Source organism: Macrotis lagotis, chromosome X (assembly GCF_037893015.1).
Source record: "Macrotis lagotis isolate mMagLag1 chromosome X, bilby.v1.9.chrom.fasta, whole genome shotgun sequence".
In the NCBI taxonomy this organism is placed as follows: domain Eukaryota; kingdom Metazoa; phylum Chordata; class Mammalia; order Peramelemorphia; family Peramelidae; genus Macrotis; species Macrotis lagotis.
The window spans coordinates 190,733,208-190,754,663 of NC_133666.1; the positions used below are offsets into that span (position 1 = coordinate 190,733,208).

Below are 21,456 nucleotides of genomic sequence, written 5' to 3' on the forward strand. Positions count from 1 at the left end.
ATAATTCATAGGAAATTGCTATTCAAAATAACCACAAAATGCATAAAATACTTGAGTCAACCTACCAAAAAAATCAATTTCTATATAAATCAAATTATAAACTAAGAAACAATAAACTGAAGAAATATTTAGTGCTCAAGCCAATACAACAAAAATTACAATCCTCTAAATTAACTTACTTATGCATTACCAAATCACTGAAAAGATAACTTTATAAAGCTAGGCAAAATAATAACAAAACTTATTGGAGGCCAAAAAAAGAAAATTCTAAAAGATCAAGGGAAATTATGACTTAGAAAAATAAGATTGACCTAAATTATATCATAGACCTAAAATTATATTATATCCAGACCTAAAATTGTATTATAGAGCAATGATCACCAAAACCATTTATTACTGGTTAAAGAATAGAAAAGTAGACTAATGGAATAGATATTGAAGAATTTGAAATAATTGAACTTAATAATTCAGAGTTCAATAATCCCTCAAACATAAATTATCTAGGAAAGCTAAATAAATAAACCATTAAACATAATTGATAATTAACATAAATTAGCTATTTGACAAAAACTGCCAGGAAAAGCAGTCTAGGAGAAATTAAAGCTTGAAATGCAACTTGAAAATTATAGGACAAAGCACAAAAAATTGAGAAGCATTTCAAATCAGGTATACTTTACAACTATGGTCAAATATTGAATCCTTGACCAGAAAGGAAATAGAGGCATTTACAAAATATAAAATGAATAATTTCAATGCCACAAAACATAAAAATTTTACAGGGGAAAAAAGTAATCAAATGGAAAAATATTTTTTTTAAATTTTTATCAATTGCCTGACATTCGAGGCATAGTTAACTCATTAATATATATATATATATATATGTATATCTCAAATCAAAAGTTATTCCCCAATAGATAAATGGTCAAAGGACATAAGCAAACAACCTTCAAATAAAAAATTACAAAAAAAATCACAACTATATGGAAGGATGCTCCAAAACATTATTAATAAGAAATACAAATCAAAACAACTGAGATTTTACACCCAGCAAAATAATAATGAATGAGAAAAATCAATATTGAAGGAGTTGTGGAAAGATGGAAACAGTACTACACAGTTAACAGAATTGTCAACTGGGGGCACAGAGGTGGTATAAAGGATAGAGCGCCAGATCTAGAGTCAGGAAGACTCAACTACCTGAGTTCAAATTTAGCCTCAGACACATATTAGCCATGTAAGTCACTTAACCTTGTTAGTCTTATTTTCCTCATCTGCAAAATTATCTGGAGAAGGAAAAGGTAAACCACTCCAGCATCTTTGTCAAGAAAATTCCAAATGGATCATAAAGAGTCAGACACAACTGAAAAAGTTTTTTTTAAAAAGAACTGTGAAATGATCTAATAGTTCTAGAAAGCAATTTAGAATAACGCAAAATCAATGACTCAAATGTCCATTTGACCCAGAGATTCCATTGCTAAAGAGGTCAATGCTAGTCAGAATGGCTCCAGAAACATTAAATATTTAGAATACACTTTTCTTATAGTCACAAAGAAGTAAAAGCAAAGTGAAGAAGTGAAGTCCATTGATTAGAGAATGGCTACACAAGTTGTGATAAATGAATGTAATGGAATTTTACCAAGCTATAAGAAACAATGACTAAAAAGAATACAGGGAAGAAGGAAAGATATATGATTGATGCAAAGCGAAATAAGCAGAACCAAGAAAATTATATACACAATGATTCTAACAATGTATATGGAACTAGTAACAGAACAGGTTAAATGGAATGCTGTGAAATTATAATAATCAAGACTGGTTCAAAAATATAAATCTATGAAATTACTTTTCTCTTTTCTTTGAAGAGGCAGGGCATTGTGGGTATAGAATACTATAAACTTTTTTATATTTTGGTTTTATTTTGCTGAATCTTTTTTTTAAACTTTTTTATTCTTTGTTTTAAGGGGCTTACAGTGGGAAATATAGGTGACACTGAAAATAAAAGGTAATGTTAAGTTTATTTTGAACTTTAAAAAAAGACACTCAAAACACTACAGAAATATTGCTAGAATACCAGTACACCATGAGCTGTGTAAAAAAGCTATCTAGCAGTAATAACAACCAAAAATGATTCAGGATACTTGGAACTCACATCTCACAGTCTGATCAACAATCACCATACAATAGCCATTGAAGTAATGAATGGTCAAAGATGCTTGGAGAAACTACCAAAAAGGTACTGGGTTAGGTTGGACATCATTAATGCCAACTGTAGGTGTCATTCTAAAATGGAGGATTAGCTCTTGATTAAGTGTATCCTCATTAAGGGTAGTGGTATGTGATAATTCCACAAGAGAACAATCGTCATCAACAACACCTAGAGCTGTGTCTCCAGGAATTTCAAGCAGGCATTTCAGCTGAAGGAAGAGAGAGAGAATCAAAATTGTGAGCTGGACCTCATATTTTTGGGGTGGCAGCAGGTGATAGTCATAATAAGAATAAGGTATAAGTGGGAATAATATTTAGACTAGTTTTACAAAAAGGTACATGAAACATGAAAAGTATTGAAGGAGAAAAAATTGGTGGATTAACTAGAGTATGTCTTCAGCAAGAGTCTGACAGCCAGAAGGAGAACATCAAGGAGACATAATACACCATAATTCTTATTCTACACCTTCATTTTCATGTCATTCCTCCCCACCTTGTCTGGCCTCTCTTCCTCTATTTTTCTCATTAATTACTCTACTTAATTAATTACCAAATTAATTATTACCAACTTGCCGATTTTGGCCAGAGCAGAGAATGGCATCTGTCCAACAGCAGAAGTAGGCTCAGGTGTGGCAAGGATAGATCTTGCTAAATAAACTGGGGGAGTGGGGAAGGTCCACTAAGGACTATTGGCTTAAATAGCATGAGTTGGGTCTATGGCTCAAGAATGAATATTGGTACCTCACCATAATTAATGAATAATAATGCTACTCTCCAAGTAACTAATTCAGCATGTTCTGAGTTGTTCTCCCAGAAATGAAGATAAGTTGCCTGAATCAACCACATTCTTCTGCTCACAAAGACTGTGACTAATAGTATATATTTGTGAAAAAGTTGAATTAAGTTTACAATCCATATGAAATTAAAGGTTCTACACACAAATAAATCTGATATCATCAGGTTACTACCAAGTCAGGAATTTAGCCAATGGTTTCAGTGATTAGAGTATTGTAGGATTTAGCAGTAACAAAGATTAGAGTATTGTAGGATTTAGCAGTAACAAAGACCTGAGTTCAAATCATGACTCAGATACTAGCTATGTGACTCTAGGCAAGTCATTTCTGCTCTTTCAGCTCAGTTTCCCCATTTGTAAAGAAAGGAAACAACAGCACCAAACTCATGAAGTTACAGTGAAGGCTGAATAAGACAATATATGTAGAGTACGTTTTAAATCTAAAAACATTATTTAAATGCTAGCTACTTATTATATCTATTTTAGTATTATCATTTGCTCTTGCCATAACATATTATCCTCAATGACAACCCGGGCAACATCATGAATTATCAACATCTTGCTCTATGGTGATCACATTCAAAAAGTCAATTAGCTTGTACCAAAAATTTTGTTTTACTAGAAAGAGTAAATTATGGCCACTCATTAAAAAAAGAGCTAATTACATTAGTTAAATGTTCAAATATTTTTTAAAAGTTTTTATATTAACATAGACTACATAGTCAAGCACATTATTTCATCCATACTTAAATGAAGCATTAGAGAATTATTAACAATAAAAAGTATTTTTTCAGAACTTACATTAATTTTGAAAGTCTGTACCAAGCCATCTAAGAAGTGGATATTACAGGTAATTTCTGATCGTGTCTTCTCTTTTGGCAGTTCTGAGACTCGTATATTATTTATTCTCCCACCCAAAGCACGCAGCCGGGAGTTCATAACTATTGTTGAATAGTCTAAAACACAAGAAACATTTGTTAAATGTTTGCTTTTACAAATATACATATGTAAATACAAAAAAGTAAAAAATACAAATCTATATACAATTTATAATCAAGAAAAGGAACAAGTCTATTTAAATTAAATTGCACAACATTCCTAAGAGTTCATATTTTAGTGTACTGTGAGTGTTTTTTAATTTGGTATTAAAGGAATTGAAGAGGGAGTTTGAAGAGATATTTCATTCTTATATACAGTTACTAAAGTATAAAACTAAAATGAAAGTCTAATATGTAATTTAAGAGTGGTGATGAAACAGGTGCCTGCCCCAGGGCAGCTCTTAAACAGAAGGCTCTACTAGCCATATGCCATCCAATTCTATTGGGTAATTTTCCAATGCAACCACCCAGAGGAGATTAATAAGGGGGTGAGTTCTCTTCCAAGGACCTTGCCCCTAAATTCCCTCTTCTCACTTCTACAACAGTGCCCCACCCCTACCAGTATAGACTGCAATGCAACACAAGCCTATTAGTTCAAGTGTAAAAACTATTTTTGTTACAGAACACATGGGAATCTTGGGGTACAGCCTACACACAGATTAGCAAAGTTACAGGCACATAATCTCCCTCTAGTCCATCAGTTTCACACAGGATTAAAGCATTAATCCATATCTTGAAGCCTTTCCATAGAGTGTTCCCTTTTTTGGTCAGCTGATCCCCCCCCCTTTAGCCCTTACCCTTGGAGTTGCTGCCCTACTTACTAGTTCATGCTACCTCCAATACCAAACTCAAATTATGCCCATTCTCAGAACAGATATTGAGGTCCTGAAAGAAGAAGGTTCTGTTTCTGTCTGCTTATATAGGCAGGGGTGAAATAGGAGACTATAGAAAAGCAGAGAAGGTCAAAGGAAAAAGCCTGGAGTCATGCATTTTGTTCCATTACCAAGTGTCAGAAAAAGAAAAGAAGCAATCAATGATAGGAGAACCAGGTTAGTACAGTGTAAAAGTTGCTGAGGGAGAAGGTTCAGGAAATGGGGTGGACATGGTCACCAGTGTCATGCTAAAGAGAAACCAAAGAAAATGCAAAATGAGAGAAAGTGTCTGGAATGGCTGACCCTGCTCAGGTTTCGAGGTCCAACTCAAAAATTCCACTTGCCCCTCATGAAGCTCCTCCAGATTCCCTTAACTCTATGTGATCTCACCAGTCTGAATCCTTCCCCCAATAGTTCTGTGTAGGTCTCCTGTGTTATATCAAATTGTTCATTGGACCAGTTATTCAAGTACCTCTCTCCCTTACCTGATTTAAAACTCATAAGTTAGGAACCATATCCAACTCATCTATAGCCAAATACAAGGATATCGATCTCTATATTTATATATACTACATATAGTAGGTTCGAAATCATTGCTTACTAAAGTGGATTCAAGAACACAGTTTTCAGCAGAACAGATAAACAGATAGATGGTGATGGAAATAAAGATAGGGAACACAGACCTTTCTTTCTATAAATGTCATAATGAAAAGAAAAAAAGAAATGGACTAGTGACTAAAAAGTGTATCAATAGATATGAACACCATGCATTTATATTTCTCCCAATTAAGTAACTGAATTTTGTAGTTATTTGAGAAAATAATTTTGATTTTATTTCATTGACTGGCAAAGGATGAAGAGAATTATCAGTGAAGGAATGGTTTAAATATATATTCAAAACATTCTGTTCTGCATAAGAGATACTTCCTTTAATTGGAACAGGGTGTAATTCAAGCCTTTATCTCAAGTCACTATGAAGAAGGAAGTTGTTGAAGAGGATCAGTTGTTCAGAGATAAATGTGTAATTGTATTATTATATTGTAGTAAGAATATATTCAAGCATTCATAAAGAAGTTGAGAAGTCCATGAGAAGATTTCAAAATAATGGAAATGAAGATGATAAAGGAAAAAACCCATCAAGGAATTCTCTGCATCTGGAGGGAGGGTAGGAGGGTTTTACATAGGTAAAATCATTTCTAGGGAGATGCTTTTCATGGTACAAAAGCTCTTTGTGTTAGAAATGTAAACTAAAGTCTTCCCTTTGGCCAGCTAAGTGGCATAGCAGACAGCACTGGACCTGTTTAGTCAATGAAATCTGAGTTTGAATTCTGCCTCAGACACTTATTAGCTATGGGGCTGGGCAAATCATGTAACTGATTGTGCTTGTTTTCTCATCTGTAAAATGGTGCTGGAGATAAACATGAAGGCCTCTAATATTCTTTTTCCATTCTAAATCTATAATCCTATGAATTCAAACAACGAATGTTTTCTGGCAAAAAAAAAAAAACCTAGTTGATATCCTGTGTACTTTAATGATCAGTAATGAGGTTGGCCAACAAAATGCCTTCATAGATGCCTTGTGTGTCCTTTCATGTGTTATTTATACTGTCTACTTTCTCTGCTCCTTCCTATTTCCTCAATTCCTGAGTGTTTTCAAGGTCCTCTGACCAGTCATTCAATTTGATAAATATGTATGAAATGACTACTATATGTGCAAAGTATTGTTCAGTATTCTTGGGATACTATCAAAGACCAAATATATATACACATCACTACTTAGTCCCTGCCCTTGAAGAAATTCAGGTTAGTGTTATAGCTCTCATAGGGAGAATTTCTGGTTTCTGACTATGCTCACAGATATTAAATTAGCACTCTGACTTTCTCTTCTCTCCCATTTCTCTCTGCACTAGTTAATGTTACCATTTGTCCAAATAATGAGGAAGCCTATTTCTACTTGGTAGGCTTCTAAATAGCAACTCCAGATTGACTTAGGGGTGAATATATCTATATAAAGGCTTGAAAATATAAAATGTTATCAGGAAACAGTATTTCATAATGCTCACTGACATGTATCTTTGTATTGTTAATAAAGTAAATGGAGCAAGGTAAGTTCTGTGAAAACACATAGTTAATGGATAATTAGAAAGCAAGTTCTTATTTTAGGCTTATCTTAAGCAGATTAAAATACAAACATGTTATAACATCTAAGTTTAATAATAAAATCAGATTTTTTTCATCTCCCCCTCATTAAACAGCTCTACCACATAATCTCCTTTCCTCAGTTAAAAAATAAAATGTTAAATGTTTATATGCTATATAAAAATAAAATAAAAATTTATTACATACATTAAAATATACAATCATCTACATAATAAGTTACTTAATCTACAAGTTTTTATTGTCACATTTCCTATCAAAAAAAATGGGAAAAGCTCTGGACTTAATAATCAGGGGACCTGAAATCAAGTTTTGGTTTTGGCACTTGCTTATCACCCATATGAACTAAGTCAAGTCACTTGATTTCTTTTTTTTTTTTTTTTTTTTAGGTTTTTGCAAGGCAAACGGGGTTAAGAGGCTTGCCCAAGGCCACACGGCTAGGTAATTATTAAGTGTCTGAGACCGGATTTGAACCCAGGTACTCCTGACTCCAAGGCCGGTGCTTTATCCACTATGCCACCTAGCCGCCCCAAGTCACTTGATTTCTTGAGAGATTTGGTTCAAAACTTATCTAAGATCCCTTCTAGTTCTAATGACAACTCAAGAGAATTTCTCACAAAAAGGAGTTACACTGGAGTACTCCCTTTCATGTTCTTTATGTAATTTAATCATGGCTCAACACATTCATTTAACTCTTAATTATGATGTCTAAAAGAATATATATTAACTGGGGAATAAAACATTTTCCAACAGAAAAAAATTTTATTTAATTTATTTAAAATGCTTTGAAATTTGTCAGGTTCTATTTTGTTCTATTTATTATTGATTGTACAAACCAATGTTATTCTAGGAGAATTTAATCATAAGGAAAAATGAATTAGGGCAGCTAGGTGGCATAGTGGATAAAGCACCGGCCTTGGAGTCAGGAGTACCTGGGTTCAAATCCGGTCTCAGACACTTAATAATTGCCTAACCGTGTGGCCTTGGGCAAGCCACTTAGCTCCGTTTGCCTTGCAAAAACCTAAAAAAAATGAATTAAAACTAAAATTTTCTGAAGGATACCAGAGAAGCCAGGAATATGAAATAAGATCAACTAGAAAAGACTAGAGTAAGTTCTTGCTTTTGGTAATCATTAATTATGGTAATTAGGACAAGGCAAAAAGTACAAGATAAAGTTATCCATTTCATACGGCAATTTTCCCCACAGCTGTTTTGATATATTATGGGGCAGCAGAAAAAAAATTAAATGGGGAATTTTGGGGGGAGCTTTGTGGAAACTAGAGACAAGGTCAGCAGTTGACACACAGCCTATGATCAAATACTTAACCCAAATTTTACAACAATGTACTATAAACACCTCATAAAAGAAAAAATCACACTTCTTCCCTGGTACAAAGGGAGGACCAAAAAAATTTACATGAATTTTCCAGATTAAAGACCAAGGGAGTTCTGCACCCCTTAGCCCCTAAAATGTGGAAAGGATAACTGTATATTAGGCTTGTCATCTCACCAACAATTGCAATTTATGGTTTTTAAAGTGTATTCGGTAGCAAGATAGATTAATTTGCATTTTATATATTCTCAGATCTTGATGAAGGCACACTATATAAAAGTTGAAGAACAGAAGAAATGAGAAGCACAATGAAGATATTCAGTACTTTACCTCCACCTGCAAAAAGTATTTTTGTACCTTCTAAGTTAATGCAATCTATAAATATCACCTTGTTCTCAGATAAACACAATGGAAAGAAGAATAGATCTGGGGTTCAGGATGTGGGTTCAACTCTCAGTTTTGCTGTTTGCTACCTTTGTGACCTTGAAAAAAGTCATTTCCCTGGGTTTCAGTTTTTTATCCTCCAAGATCTTTCCCAGCTTTAAACCTTAGATTCTTGATGTGGTACTGAGCTACATCCAGATAGTTCTCTCAGTCTTTTCAATGGATGTAGCACCTCAATCCCCTTTTCTTTCTCTACCTAACTCTTTGTACTCATTATTATATATTGTTCATGACTATACTATACTATTGAATATACCATACTTGAATGCATTATTCCAGACCATACTATTCATGTTGAGGCATTCTGAACATACAATTCCTCAATTTGTTCAATTGATTTTTTCAACTGAAGTCCGAAGAATTTACCATTTACCATATGACTACTGCACACAACCCACCTCCAAGACCTTGACCTTCAAAATTCCACTCTCTGACCACAATTTCCTATCCTCTCCTACTCTCATTAAAATGAAACCAGCTTTTCATCTCTTTAATCTTGTAGAGCTATAAGCAATTCTCTAATTCAATAAATTGCCAAATCCTTCTTTACCCTCTCCCTACTCCCCTGTGAACTTTGGGTCTTTCATTTATGCTAATCCCCATGCTAGGGTAGCCCATTCCTCAATCCAATTTCTCTGCTCTTGTTCCTAGCTTGCTGAGTAATACCAGAAAGTCAGGACACTGAGCTGATGTCACCCATTAAAAATTTGTTATAAAACAGCTGGGCTCTTATTGCTCAATAATCTGACTCTACTTTTGACTCTCTACCTCTTTTTAAACCTTTTCCTCATTCCTTAATTCCAGCCTCACCCATACTTCTTATACTCATAGCAGATGACAATCTCCTACTTACTTTACTGAAAAGACCAAGGCTAGCAATTGGGAGCTCCCCAATCTCCTCCTCTGGTCATTATATAACTATTCAGCATCATCACTATGCTCTTTTCTTCTTCCCCCTACTCAGAGTATGTGCCAACTACCCTCCATTTCAGTAATCCCTCTATATTTGTACATTCTACCACATGATCAAGGTCCTTACTTCAGCAATCACCCTATATGCTCCTCTTTCACACACATCCTCAATCTCTCCCTCTCTACTGCCTACTTTACATTATACCTACAAAAATATTCCTGTTTTTCTAATCCTTAAAAAACTACTCTCCTTAATCTTTTTTATTCAAACTATTACTGCTCCATTTCTCTCTTCCAATCCTTTTTTTTTGGGGGGGGGGGGGGAATTCTTTCAACTCTAGTTACTACATTCACCATTCTAAAGAAACTTCTCTGAATGATCACCACTGACCTCCCAGTGGCCAAATTCAAAAACTATTATTATCCCTTACCACTTCTTGACCTGTCTAGAACATCCAACACTGTTAATGACTGTTCTTTAAACTCTCTTCCCACTCTTCAGGTCACGTTCTTCTTGATTCTTCTATTTCTTGAACTAGTTCCTTTTCTCTTTCCTTCACAGGCTGTTCTTCCTCTTTCTGTGTCCCACAGTTGATGTTCCCCAAAGATTCTCTCTGGCTTTCTCTTCTATGCTTTTTCCTTTGGCAAAAAAATTCAATCCTCTTCAACTATCTGTACCAGTGGTCTCCAAATTTTTTAGATAGTATTCAAATACATGCCAACTTATACATATTTATTTATTTATAAATTATTTTAAGATATTACTGAATTATATGCATTATATGCATTATAAAAATTACACAGAAAAAACGATGAGATAAAGATGAAATAATTGTAAAGTTAATCTTACGGAACTCTTCCATCTGAATATCATAATAGCCCTTCCAAATTAATGCACCCAAAACCAGATTTTCTTACTAAATTTACTTGTCCAAAACCAGACTTTTTTATTAAATCTACACTTTCAACTGACTTCACTATTTCCATCCATAGCACTAACATTCATTTTTTTATTTGTATCAGACATGATTTTATAAAAAAAAGTAAATGCCAGGGATGAATTTCCCTTTTAATGATACCAGTGGATACCTGGCTCTGTACCTTACTGTCTTAGAGAGTTTCTTGGATTATCAAAAGGTTGTAGTATAGTGGAAAGGAATAGATATTTGGAGTCAAATGGATTCAAATCCTTCTTCTCTTGACTACCTGTGTAAGCTTAGGTAAATCATTTCACATCTTGGACATGCAATCCTCATCTATAAAAGAGAATATTGGAACAATAAAATCTAAAGAACCTTCTACCATTAAACTCTGTGATCCTAAATAAGGATTTTTTTAAAAGTATATATTTTCCCCAGCAAAACCAACCAATGTAACAAAATTGTGTCTTATGGTACAGGCAATATTACATAACTGTAGTCTTCAAGATCTGACATTCAAAGGTATTTAAAGCAGTTACTGCCCTCATGGAGCTTACAGTCTAGCAATGGGAAGAGGGCATAATCAAATAAATAATACTATACAATAACTATTATTGTTCGTCCTTTGTTTTCCAAAAGGACCAAGGACATCATGAGGCTGATTGTCTTCAATTGTGTGTCAGGTGGATTTAAGTGAGGCAGAGGGACAGAAAGTCATCAGCCTTACTCTTTCTTCCTCAGTCATTGAAGTCAAATGGCAAGACAAAAGTCAAGATGGCAGACAATGGCCCCTAGATAAAAGGTTGACCTTGGTGTGTTGGATGTCTGACCAAGTTCTAAGTGCTCCATAGTACCTATTACAGCCACCTTCATGGTCACCGGAACAAATTCCACTAGTGAAAATCTTCACATGCTTGGGGTAGACATCCACCTAATTCATCAATGCATTTGAGGCCTGTCAGTTACCCTCACCTGGTTTAGCATAAGTGCTAAGATAGTTACTATGGCCACTTCACATGCTACAACTCCTTGGAGCCAAAAGTATTAAATGAGTCAATGTAAACACAAAGTTACAGAAAGGAAGGAAAGATATAGGGAAATGTGTAAGACGAAGAAGGAAGCATTGGTGAAAAGAACCAGAATATCTGTTATGTAAGTTTTACATTGGTCAACAGTATCAGTTGATATTAGAATAAGTAAAGTAGCAACAAATGACAAGAGTATCTAAATAAGACAAAGTGACCCATCTCCTGTCTATGAATTAAACTATCTTAGGAGTTCACCTATTACAATGTTGCAGAACTACAGAGCATCCCCCCCAAAAATAGGAGTTTCTCCAACTGTATCAGATTAAAGAAAAAAAGTTTAGACCTGAGGTCCAGAGAAAAAAGATACCTTGCCATGGTCACAAAGTTTATATATGTGCTCCCCTCTCAAAAGACATACTTTTAAGTTTAATCTGCATTTTTAGCATTTTCTCCATCACTCTTACAACTAAACTATCAACAAAGCAACAAATCAAATCCTGACTTGTAGTGTTTGCTCATGTCCAAGGTCTAAATGCTAACACTAAAATTTTAATAAATGAGTCTAAGGAGGCAGTAGCTAGTTCTAGCACACTTGAGTTTGACCATCTTGGTTATTTATTTTAACACACAATGATCCATCTTGCACTTCTATGTTTTTGCCCTAGCTATTTTTCATACCAACTTCTACAAGAGATCTTTTCTCATTCCTTCAGCTGTCTCTCTTTTTTTGAAGCATGCATATTAGGTATCTTGCATATACCTATTTATAAATACTTTATATCTCCCCTATTAGAATGAACACTCATTGAAGATATGTACAGTGTTTTCATTGTATTTGTATTCTACATTCCTGACATAGTATATAGTAAATGCTTCAAGAAAAAAATGCTACAGAGAGCATCAGACCAAGAGTAAGAAAGATGAGTTCAAATGCAGTCTCAGATAATTACTGAATTGTATGACCTTAGACAAGTCATTTATCCAGTTTGATTCAGTTTCTTCAACTATAAAATGGGGAAAACAATAGCACCTATTTACCAGGGTTGTTGGGAGGACAAAATGAGATAGTATTTGTAAAGTGCTTAGCACAAAGTAGGTACAGTAGAAATGTTAGCTATTGATATTGCTATTATCATTGTTGACTATTGCACTAAGCAAAAATCAACCTTCTGGCAATTTCTATCAATTGGTCTAGTTATTGTCTCTGAAACAACACAATTATAATTCCCTCTCAGTTTAGCAAACATTTACAAGAAATGAACTAAGGAGTTAACAATAAAAACTAAGATATTAGATGTTTATAAACAAAAGCACAAAGCACACACAGGAAGCAATGGGGTAGAAACTAGAGATTTTGTTCACAACTGATCTATGGCTCTGGGAGAGGATACCTTATTCAAAAGAAACAAATGAGGTAAAAGTGGGGGAAGGAGGGGAGAAAGGAAAATGAGTAGCAGTACATAGCTGTCAGAAAATGTGTCTGAAAAGACTTAATGTGGTTTTATGCTACTAAAGTTTAAGACCCCTCTAAGACTGGGGACTTTTGGGACTCCTTGTATATATTAAAAAAGATATACTAATGGGAAGAAATCCAGGAATCAGAAAAGGGAAACATGACAGATTCTGGTGAAGATTAACATAGGCAAAATCAGTATTATACTGTTATTAGGGTAAATTATTTAGCAACTGGTAAAAAAAAGAGGAAAAAATTGGGGAAGATATTATAGGGTAACAGATTTAGAGCCCAAAGGAATCTTACAAGTCTCCTAGTATAAGTCTTCATTTTACTTTGTTTTAAGCTCTTCATTTTAAAATGAGAAAATTGAAACCTAGAGAAGTTACATTACTTGTCCCAATTCAAAACTAAGCCTCCTGACTTCAAAATGATAATTACTTCTATGGTACCAAGAAGCCTCTGTATAGCATAGAGACTCAATGTAGCAAAGATGAGAGACCTTGTAAAGACCTCTCTGTCAAAGTGGAATCATTAATAGATTCATGGGAAGTCTCAATAAAATTTTCATTTTTCAAAAGATGAAAGAATTAACAAGGGGTTTTGGTACTATGCATTTGATATTCAAGAGTTAAAAGGAATTGGTTTTTGGAAATGGAAAGGATGGAAAACTTGACAAGAAATGACTTTCATTTTATAATCTGGGATAAAGAAGAGAGTTGAATCATGCTTCAATGTAGGAATAATAGATTCTAATAAGTTAAGGAACAGGAGATGTACAATTTTCCAAACTAAAATTCTAGAGGAAATTAACTCATAAATAATGAGAAGTTCTCAGAAGTGAAATCTTGGAAGACATAAAGAAAAATAACTCTTACAAGGAAGAAAAGGAAGTTAGTTGTCTAAGGGGACTAATATAGGATCAGTTCAGATTTTAAGACATCTACAGAGAAAAGGAAATAAGGACAACTAACAGAAAATGAATACAAGCATTGCCATCATCCCCTGAAAGAACAGTATCTTGTGTAAAGTGAAGTGAACCAGAACATCATACACAGTAATAGCAATATTGTACAATGATGAACTTAGCTATTTTCTTCAATGTAAAAGTTGAAGACAATTCTCAAGCACTTATGTTGAAAAATGTTACCCACCTCTACAGAAGGAGACTAATGGAGTTTGAGTCTAAATCAAAGCATACTGTGTTTTCTTTATTTTTCTTGGGGTTTTTTCTGTGTTTCCTTTCACAACATGACTAATATGGAAATGTGTTTTGCATGACTGAACATGTATAACCTTTATCAAATTACTTGCCTTCTCAAAGGGAGGAGAGAGGAAGGGAGAGAATTTGGAACTCAAAATTGCAAAAAAAAAAAGCTAAAAAAATTGTTAGCAAGTAATTAGAAGTATATATCTATATTTCCTAATTTTAAAAAAGTATCATGATTGCTAATGCTTAGAATAACCTGAGGCTAATATTTATGGAAAGCTGAAGACAACCAAAAGAAAAATGTTTTGGTTTAATTTTTCTTTTGTAAGTATATTGGGGGGGGAAGAGGATTAAAGGAAATATAAGACAGCTGGTTGGGGTGGATAGGATTAGTGATAATGGATGAGAGAGAAGGCTGAGGTTCTCAACTTTTATATTCTGTTTTTCCTGGTTGATGAATATTTGCACTGGAAAGGAAAAAATGTCTAAAAGGAAATGAGATTGGGAGAGAACTATTAAGATAATATTTTGCTGGCCTCGATAAAGTCAAGTCACCAGGTCCTGATCAGGTAGTTCTGGTACTAAAAGAACAACAGATGCAATGACTGATTCACTTGTCAGTGATATTGCAAAAATCTCAGAGACAGAACTTCTTGGACTATGGATTAATTTAGAGATCAAGTCTAAATTCAGTTTCCCTTCATCACATCAAAGCAAATATGGTAAATAAAGTAAAAGAACAACAAAAACAGGACAAAGAAAACAAACATAAATAAATAAATCTCTGCCTAAAGTCTAGCAAAGACTAAAGAAATATCTAAAGGGAAAAAAATCCTACCACAATGAAGAAAGACTATAAGATAAAAAGATACACAGGAATATTAATCTTAAAAGTAATAAAAACCACATTTATATATTTAGAACAGAAACAACATGATTTATATCAAATATGAAAAGAAGGCTTTCCCAATCAGAGAAAGAGTAAAGGAACAGTGTCTACTAGCTTCACTATTATTTGAAATGGTGTTAAAAATATTAGATATAGCAACAAGACATTAAGAAAGAAGGGAGATTATCTAGGTCAAAGGACCTGTGAGATGGAAGACTAGACACTTTTCTCAAATCACACTAACTCTCAAAAATCCACAAAAAGAAGAAAGTATGTTTCTAATATACTAAAGAATAATTACATCTAAAACCACGGCATTTAAAAAAGAGAATTGCTACAGAATGGACATAACTCAATATTCACATGTCTCCCAGAAGATCATAATAAATAAGAAAATCCACCAAACGTATTTCAGGAAATTCCTTCATCCATCCATCCATCCATCCATCCATCCATCCATCCATCCATTCAATAACCATTTATTGTCTACTCAGTACAACTTGGATATACAAAAAGAGGTAAAAAAGACAGTTTATACCTTCAAGAAGCTTACAATTTAATGGGATGGACAACATGCAAATAAAGGAATAAATTGGGAATAATTAAAATAGTGGAAGAACTTTCAGGGGTTAAGGAAGACTTCCTGGAATTTTAGTTGGCACTTAAGGGAGGTCAGTAGTCACAGAGTAGGAAGGAAAGAACTGCAAGCATAGGGGACACAAATAATCCCCAGAAAATATGAAAACAGAACAAAGTTTCAACTGGAAAACCTCAGAAAAATCCAGAAAAAAAATCAAACTTATGTTTCAAACTCCAAACTAGTGGCTACCTCAAACAACAAATTCTACAAATGGAGAGAAGAAAGACCTTCAAATATAAAGGAAAGAAAATATGAATTACTTAAGTCTATTCTGTACTTATGGCAAAAAACAGAAGGGTATGAAAGAGTATATTCCAAAAAGCAAAGAAGTTCAAGATGCAATGGAAAAAAAAAGATGCAATGCAAAATGACATACTCTAGAAATCTGAGCCTAATAAAAGGGAAAAGATGGGTGGATCACCAGAATAAAAAATAGTAGGTCAAAAAAAAAAAGAAAAGAAACAGAAAAATTCTACTATCTACTGCTTACAAGAAACCCTTCCAAACAATAAAAATCATTCACAGAATCAAAATGAGAGACTGGAACAAAATTTACTATGCATCATGGAAAGCCAAATAAAGAAGGAACTGAAATCATGCTGTTAGGTATAGGAGTAAGGACAGAAGCTAGAACTGTGATTTCATGGGAATAAGGGGCTCCCAGGTAAGGAAATTCCCTCTAGTAATATGGATCAGCATCTTCTCTGTAAATAATAATCTTAGAGACTTGCTTTAAAGCAAGGGTAGGGGTAGGGGAGATTAAGTGGCTTGTCTTGGTTGATGAAGCAATATGTGAGAAAGGTAGGACTCAAAGATTTTCTTGGGTTTGAAACCAGCTCTCTATCTACACTCAATATTCATTTTAATAAAAATGCAATAAAGATAGTAATTAATACCCAGAACACAAATAAAAGACATGGACTAAATAGAGAGGGCATGGAAAGCCAGGTACACTAATGTATTATTGGTAGAACTATGAATGAGAACCATTCTGGAAAGCAAATTGGAATTAGGTGAAAAGAGCAAGACAAATACCCATACCCTATGACCCAGAAATTCCACTGTAAAAGCATATAAACATAAGATGTAATGACAAAAAAGAAAGGACCTATATATATACAACAAATGACTCACATTACAACCTTTTTGCTTCCAACAAACAATTAGAAACAGAAGAGATGTTCCGTGATTGAGGAATGACTAAAAACGATTATGATATGTGAATTCAGTGGAATATTATTGTGTTATGAGATGTGATGAATATGATGAATACAGATAAGTATGATTTGATGATGCAAAAAAGGTAAGGACACTTATTTGTGTGAATACATACATATTTATCAATATATATATACATGCACAATGAAAATGGAAAGAACAACAAAATAATCTAAACAGAATGCAGAAAAATTATAATGATCAAACTTGGCCTCAAAGAAAAGGTGACAGAAAACATTTTCCCTGTGTCTTTGTGGAGATAAGGAAACATGGGAACTAAACATTGCAAATAACATCCATTTTTTTTTCTGAACTTTGCTTTTCTTCCTCTTTTTATTCTTTATTATATGATAAGCTTTCTAAAAGAAAGCTGAGGGAAAGATTAAGGTGATATAAAATAAGAGATCACAATAAAAATTAATTTTAAAAAATTAAAGAAATAAGAAGGAAGGGGCAGCTAGGTGCCACAGTGGATAAAGCACCGACCCTGGAGTCAGGAGTACCTGGGTTCAAATCCAGTCTCAGACACTTAATAATTACCTAGTTGTGTGGACTTGGGCAAACCACTTAACCCCATTTGCCTTGCAAAAAACAAAAAAAAAAGAAATAAGAAGGGAAAGAAAAATCTCGTATGCATATAATGCATAAGATTATCTCGTGTGCATATAATATGATGGTTTACTTAAAGAACTCTAAAGAATCTGAAACTATGCGGACAGCTAGGTGGCACAGTGGATAGAGCACAGGCCCTGGAGTCAGGAGTACCTGAGCTCAAATCCAGCCTCAGACATTTAAAAATTACCTAGCTGGGCAAGTCACTTAACCTCATTGCCTTGCAAAAAAACTAAAAAAAATGTCTATACCTAAAAATTAATCCAAGAGACTAATAGCAATAAAATGGGGAACAAAATCCATAAAATATTTGACTTTTTCTTCATATATCATTATAAAATAAAGGAAGAACCAGTCATAGAAATTCCCCTAAATATTATAACAATATAGGGGCGGCTAGGTGGCGTAGTGGATAAAGCATAGGCCTTGGAGTCAGGAGTACCTGGGTTCAAATCTGGTCTCAGACACTTAATAATTACCTAGCTGTGTGGCCTTGGGCAAGCCACTTAACCCCATCTGCCTTGCAAAAAAAAAAAAAAACCCCAACCTAAAAAAAGAACCTATTATAACAATATGCATTAGATATCTGGTAGATAGCCAAACAAGATACACAAAAGATTTAATGACAGTAGATCTTACAGTAATAGAAGACCTGAATACTTATAGACAGTAAATGTTATGACTAAATCCATTCCAATATCCAGTTTTAAAAAGTACCAAAATTTACTTAACAGATTGAATTCTGGACCAGAAAATTATAAAATTTTGTTACTGGAGAGGTACCTGGCAGCAATCGAGTCCAAGGCATTCACAAAAGGAATTCCTATCATGATAGCATACAAGTGGCCATCTAGCCTCTACTTAAAGACTTTCAGTGAAGGGAAACTGATAAGTTCCTCAGGAAACTCATCTATTGACTTTATGTAGGGCTAATAGCTAGAAAAAAATTTCTTAACATTTGTCTATTTGCAATTTATATTTTTTTTTAAATTCTGTCCTTTTGAGAAGTTTGAGTCCTCTTTCACATGTCAGGTCTTCAAATGCTTTAAGAAAGCTATCATCTATCCCTGAACATTCTGTTTTCTGGACTAAATAACCCCTTTTTTCATGTTACCCTCATCTAGTTGAATCCCCTCAAAACCTTAATTGTCTTCTTCTGGATGGTCCTCAGCTTATCAATCTCCTTCCTCTACAATGGCACCTCAAAATGAAATTCTGTATATATTTTAATAGATATTTTTATATAAACTGTTCTTTGAAAAGACTCCCCATCCTTTACTTGTGAAATTGATTTTTTTAACGTAAGTGTAAAACTTGCTGTTTGCTGTTGCTGTTAAATCATTTTAGTTGTGTCCAATTCTTTGTGACTTTACATTGGGCTTTCATTCTCAAAGACCTGGAATGGTTTACCATTTTCTTTTGTACTCATGAAGATGAGTCTTTCAAATTCTAAGTCCAAGGCTCTATCTCCTGAAGCACTGGTGGTGCAGAGTATAGAGTGTGCCAGACCTGGAGTTAAGAAAACCTGAGTTCAAACCTAGCTTCAGATAATTATTATCTGTATGAACTAAGCAAGTCACTTCACCCAGTTTACCTCAGTTTCCTCATTTGTAAAATGAGCTGGAGAAGAAAATGAGAAACCACTCCAGTACTTTTCCCAAGAAAAACTCAAATGGAGTCATAAAGAGTTAGATACAACCAAAACAACTGAACAACAAACTTAGTTACTGCTACTACATTTCATCTTATTAGAATAAACCCTATGCTCTTGCCAAGATCAGTTATCTAGTGTGTTAGAGCTCCAGAACTTTTTGTCATTCACAAATTTGATGAAGGTTCCAATTTATCCTTTATCCAAGATGGCAATAAAAATGCTAAACACTATAAGACTAATAATAGTTTTCTGAGATAATCTACTGAAGAACTCCCTCTATGATGATGAAACACTGAGTTCAAACATTCAACTAAGAATAAAGATAAAGGTGGAAGAAAACCTTAGAAAATGGTTTCACTGGCATCCTCAGTCTACTCTGCACTCTAACCAGACTTATTTTTGCCAAAGTGTAATAATTATCCAAAGCCATGTTTCAATTATAGTGTCATGTCAAAAAATCTCAGTAATACCTATTAAGTGAAACTGGTCTCATTGCAGTACAATCTTTATCTTGTTTATTTCCAAAAGTTTGAGCATTTAACATTTGCTAATTGATACTACTTATCCACAAATATTGAAACTCTTTCCAATCAGGTTTTCTTTTATTTCTGTAAATCTATTTTGTAGTTATTCTATTCTCTTCTGTTCCTCATTATCTTTCCAAGATCTCTGAATCTTGATTGAGATTGCTCAGCAATGCCATGAAGATGATGGAACATCTTACTGAAGTCTGCATTATATAAAACTTTTTTATTCTGAATTTCCTCTGATTCAGAGCCTTACTATAGTACATCTGAAAATGCTAACTGCTTGATATCCATATTATTTCAAAAGCTATAATGGGGAAATCATTCAAATAAGTCAGTTTCATTTGTCAAGATTGTCTCATGCACCATCATGTGAGGCTGAACACACAAGCAAATTAATTCCCAATTATTATTCATCATAATACTTGTAAAGTAGAAGCCTTGAGAACAATTCTTTTTGGTTCATATCCTGCAATTTGTTCAACAACTGGAACTCCTACCAAAGCTGATTAGAGTTCTGGGACGGAGTAATATGTAGGATTAGAGTGTTAAAATAGGGAAGTATAATTAGTACCCTTCCTTCCAAACAACTTTAAAATGTCAAATAGTTTTCTTATTATGGATATAACTTCTATTTTTAGTTTCAACACCATGACGCTTGCAAAAATAACAAAATAAAAAACTATACTTGATACTAGAAGGATAACAAGAAGTCGCCTTAAGCTCTCCTAAGGACAGCATAAAGAATGCCATCTGAGTCACACACAGATAGTTTGGGAAAGAGGTAATGCTTCTATAAAGAGAAGAAAAACCTCCCATGCTCCACATGCTTATTTTAAATTGTTGCTGTGAGAAGCTAACATTTTAGAAAATGCTTAACGCCTAGCCCATGAGAAATTTTCGGGAAAGTTGCCGAGACTATAAATGAAGTCACTAAAATCCTCTAATCATATTCTCTATTTAAAAGAGCTGGAATTTTATAATTTAGTATCACAATGCTGCCACAAAAGCATATACCCCAAATTCACAACATTCAATTCCTCACTACTGATAAACCTAAAGCCCTTTTGTTTCCATAGCGTGTACAGTAGAAATACCAAACAGAAAGACTTACTGTGTGATAGTTTTTAGGGAAAATTTACTATTTAACATTTTTTGCATTTAATATCATGATTTATGGTGCTTATCAACTTTTCCCATAGAACACTTGTAAATTCATCCATTTCCAAAATAATTAAGCAAAGATCAGTGGACATTTAGAATAAAATCAAAGATCAAGTTCAGAATGACACACAACTAAAACCAAGCAATGAACAGCAATACTGGATAAAGGAAAAAAATGGAAAATAGGAAGGTATGGAAAAAGAAAAAAATTGACTCCATATTAGAAGAAAATTTTCCTAAACAGCCAGAAGGCATAAGTCTATAAATAAAAAATAAATAAAAATCAAAAGATATCCACAATTACTAAAGTGGAAAGATGGCTGGATTTAAAAGTTAAGAAAGTCTAATTTTACTTCTACCTTAAAACAAAGATAGAAGAAATCCTTACAGAGTGGTCCCAAGGATGCCCTATACTCCAGTACATGCATTCTGCCCCATGGACACCCTCCCTCCCTTAGAAGTGGCAGAACAGGAGCAGCTAGGTGGCAAAGTGGATAGAGCCCTGGTCCTGGAGTCAGGAGTACCTGAGTTCAAATTCAGCCTCAGA

General features: G+C 34.0%; 1 protein-coding gene and 1 pseudogene across 9 annotated transcripts in view; both read right to left on the bottom strand.

Annotated features, from left to right (window-relative positions):
- PTPN3 (protein tyrosine phosphatase non-receptor type 3) overlaps positions 1-21,456 on the bottom strand; it is a 291,839-nt gene that overhangs the window by 175,165 nt on the left and 95,218 nt on the right. For all 9 annotated transcript variants that reach the window (XM_074208223.1, XM_074208222.1, XM_074208224.1 and 6 more), the window contains one exon: positions 3,800-3,954. In XM_074208223.1, the coding sequence (XP_074064324.1) occupies positions 3,800-3,954 (155 nt within the window). The remainder of the gene's footprint in view (positions 1-3,799; positions 3,955-21,456) is intronic.
- The window catches only part of LOC141503088 (calmodulin-1-like), an 87,722-nt pseudogene continuing 70,065 nt past the window's right edge, over positions 3,800-21,456 (bottom strand).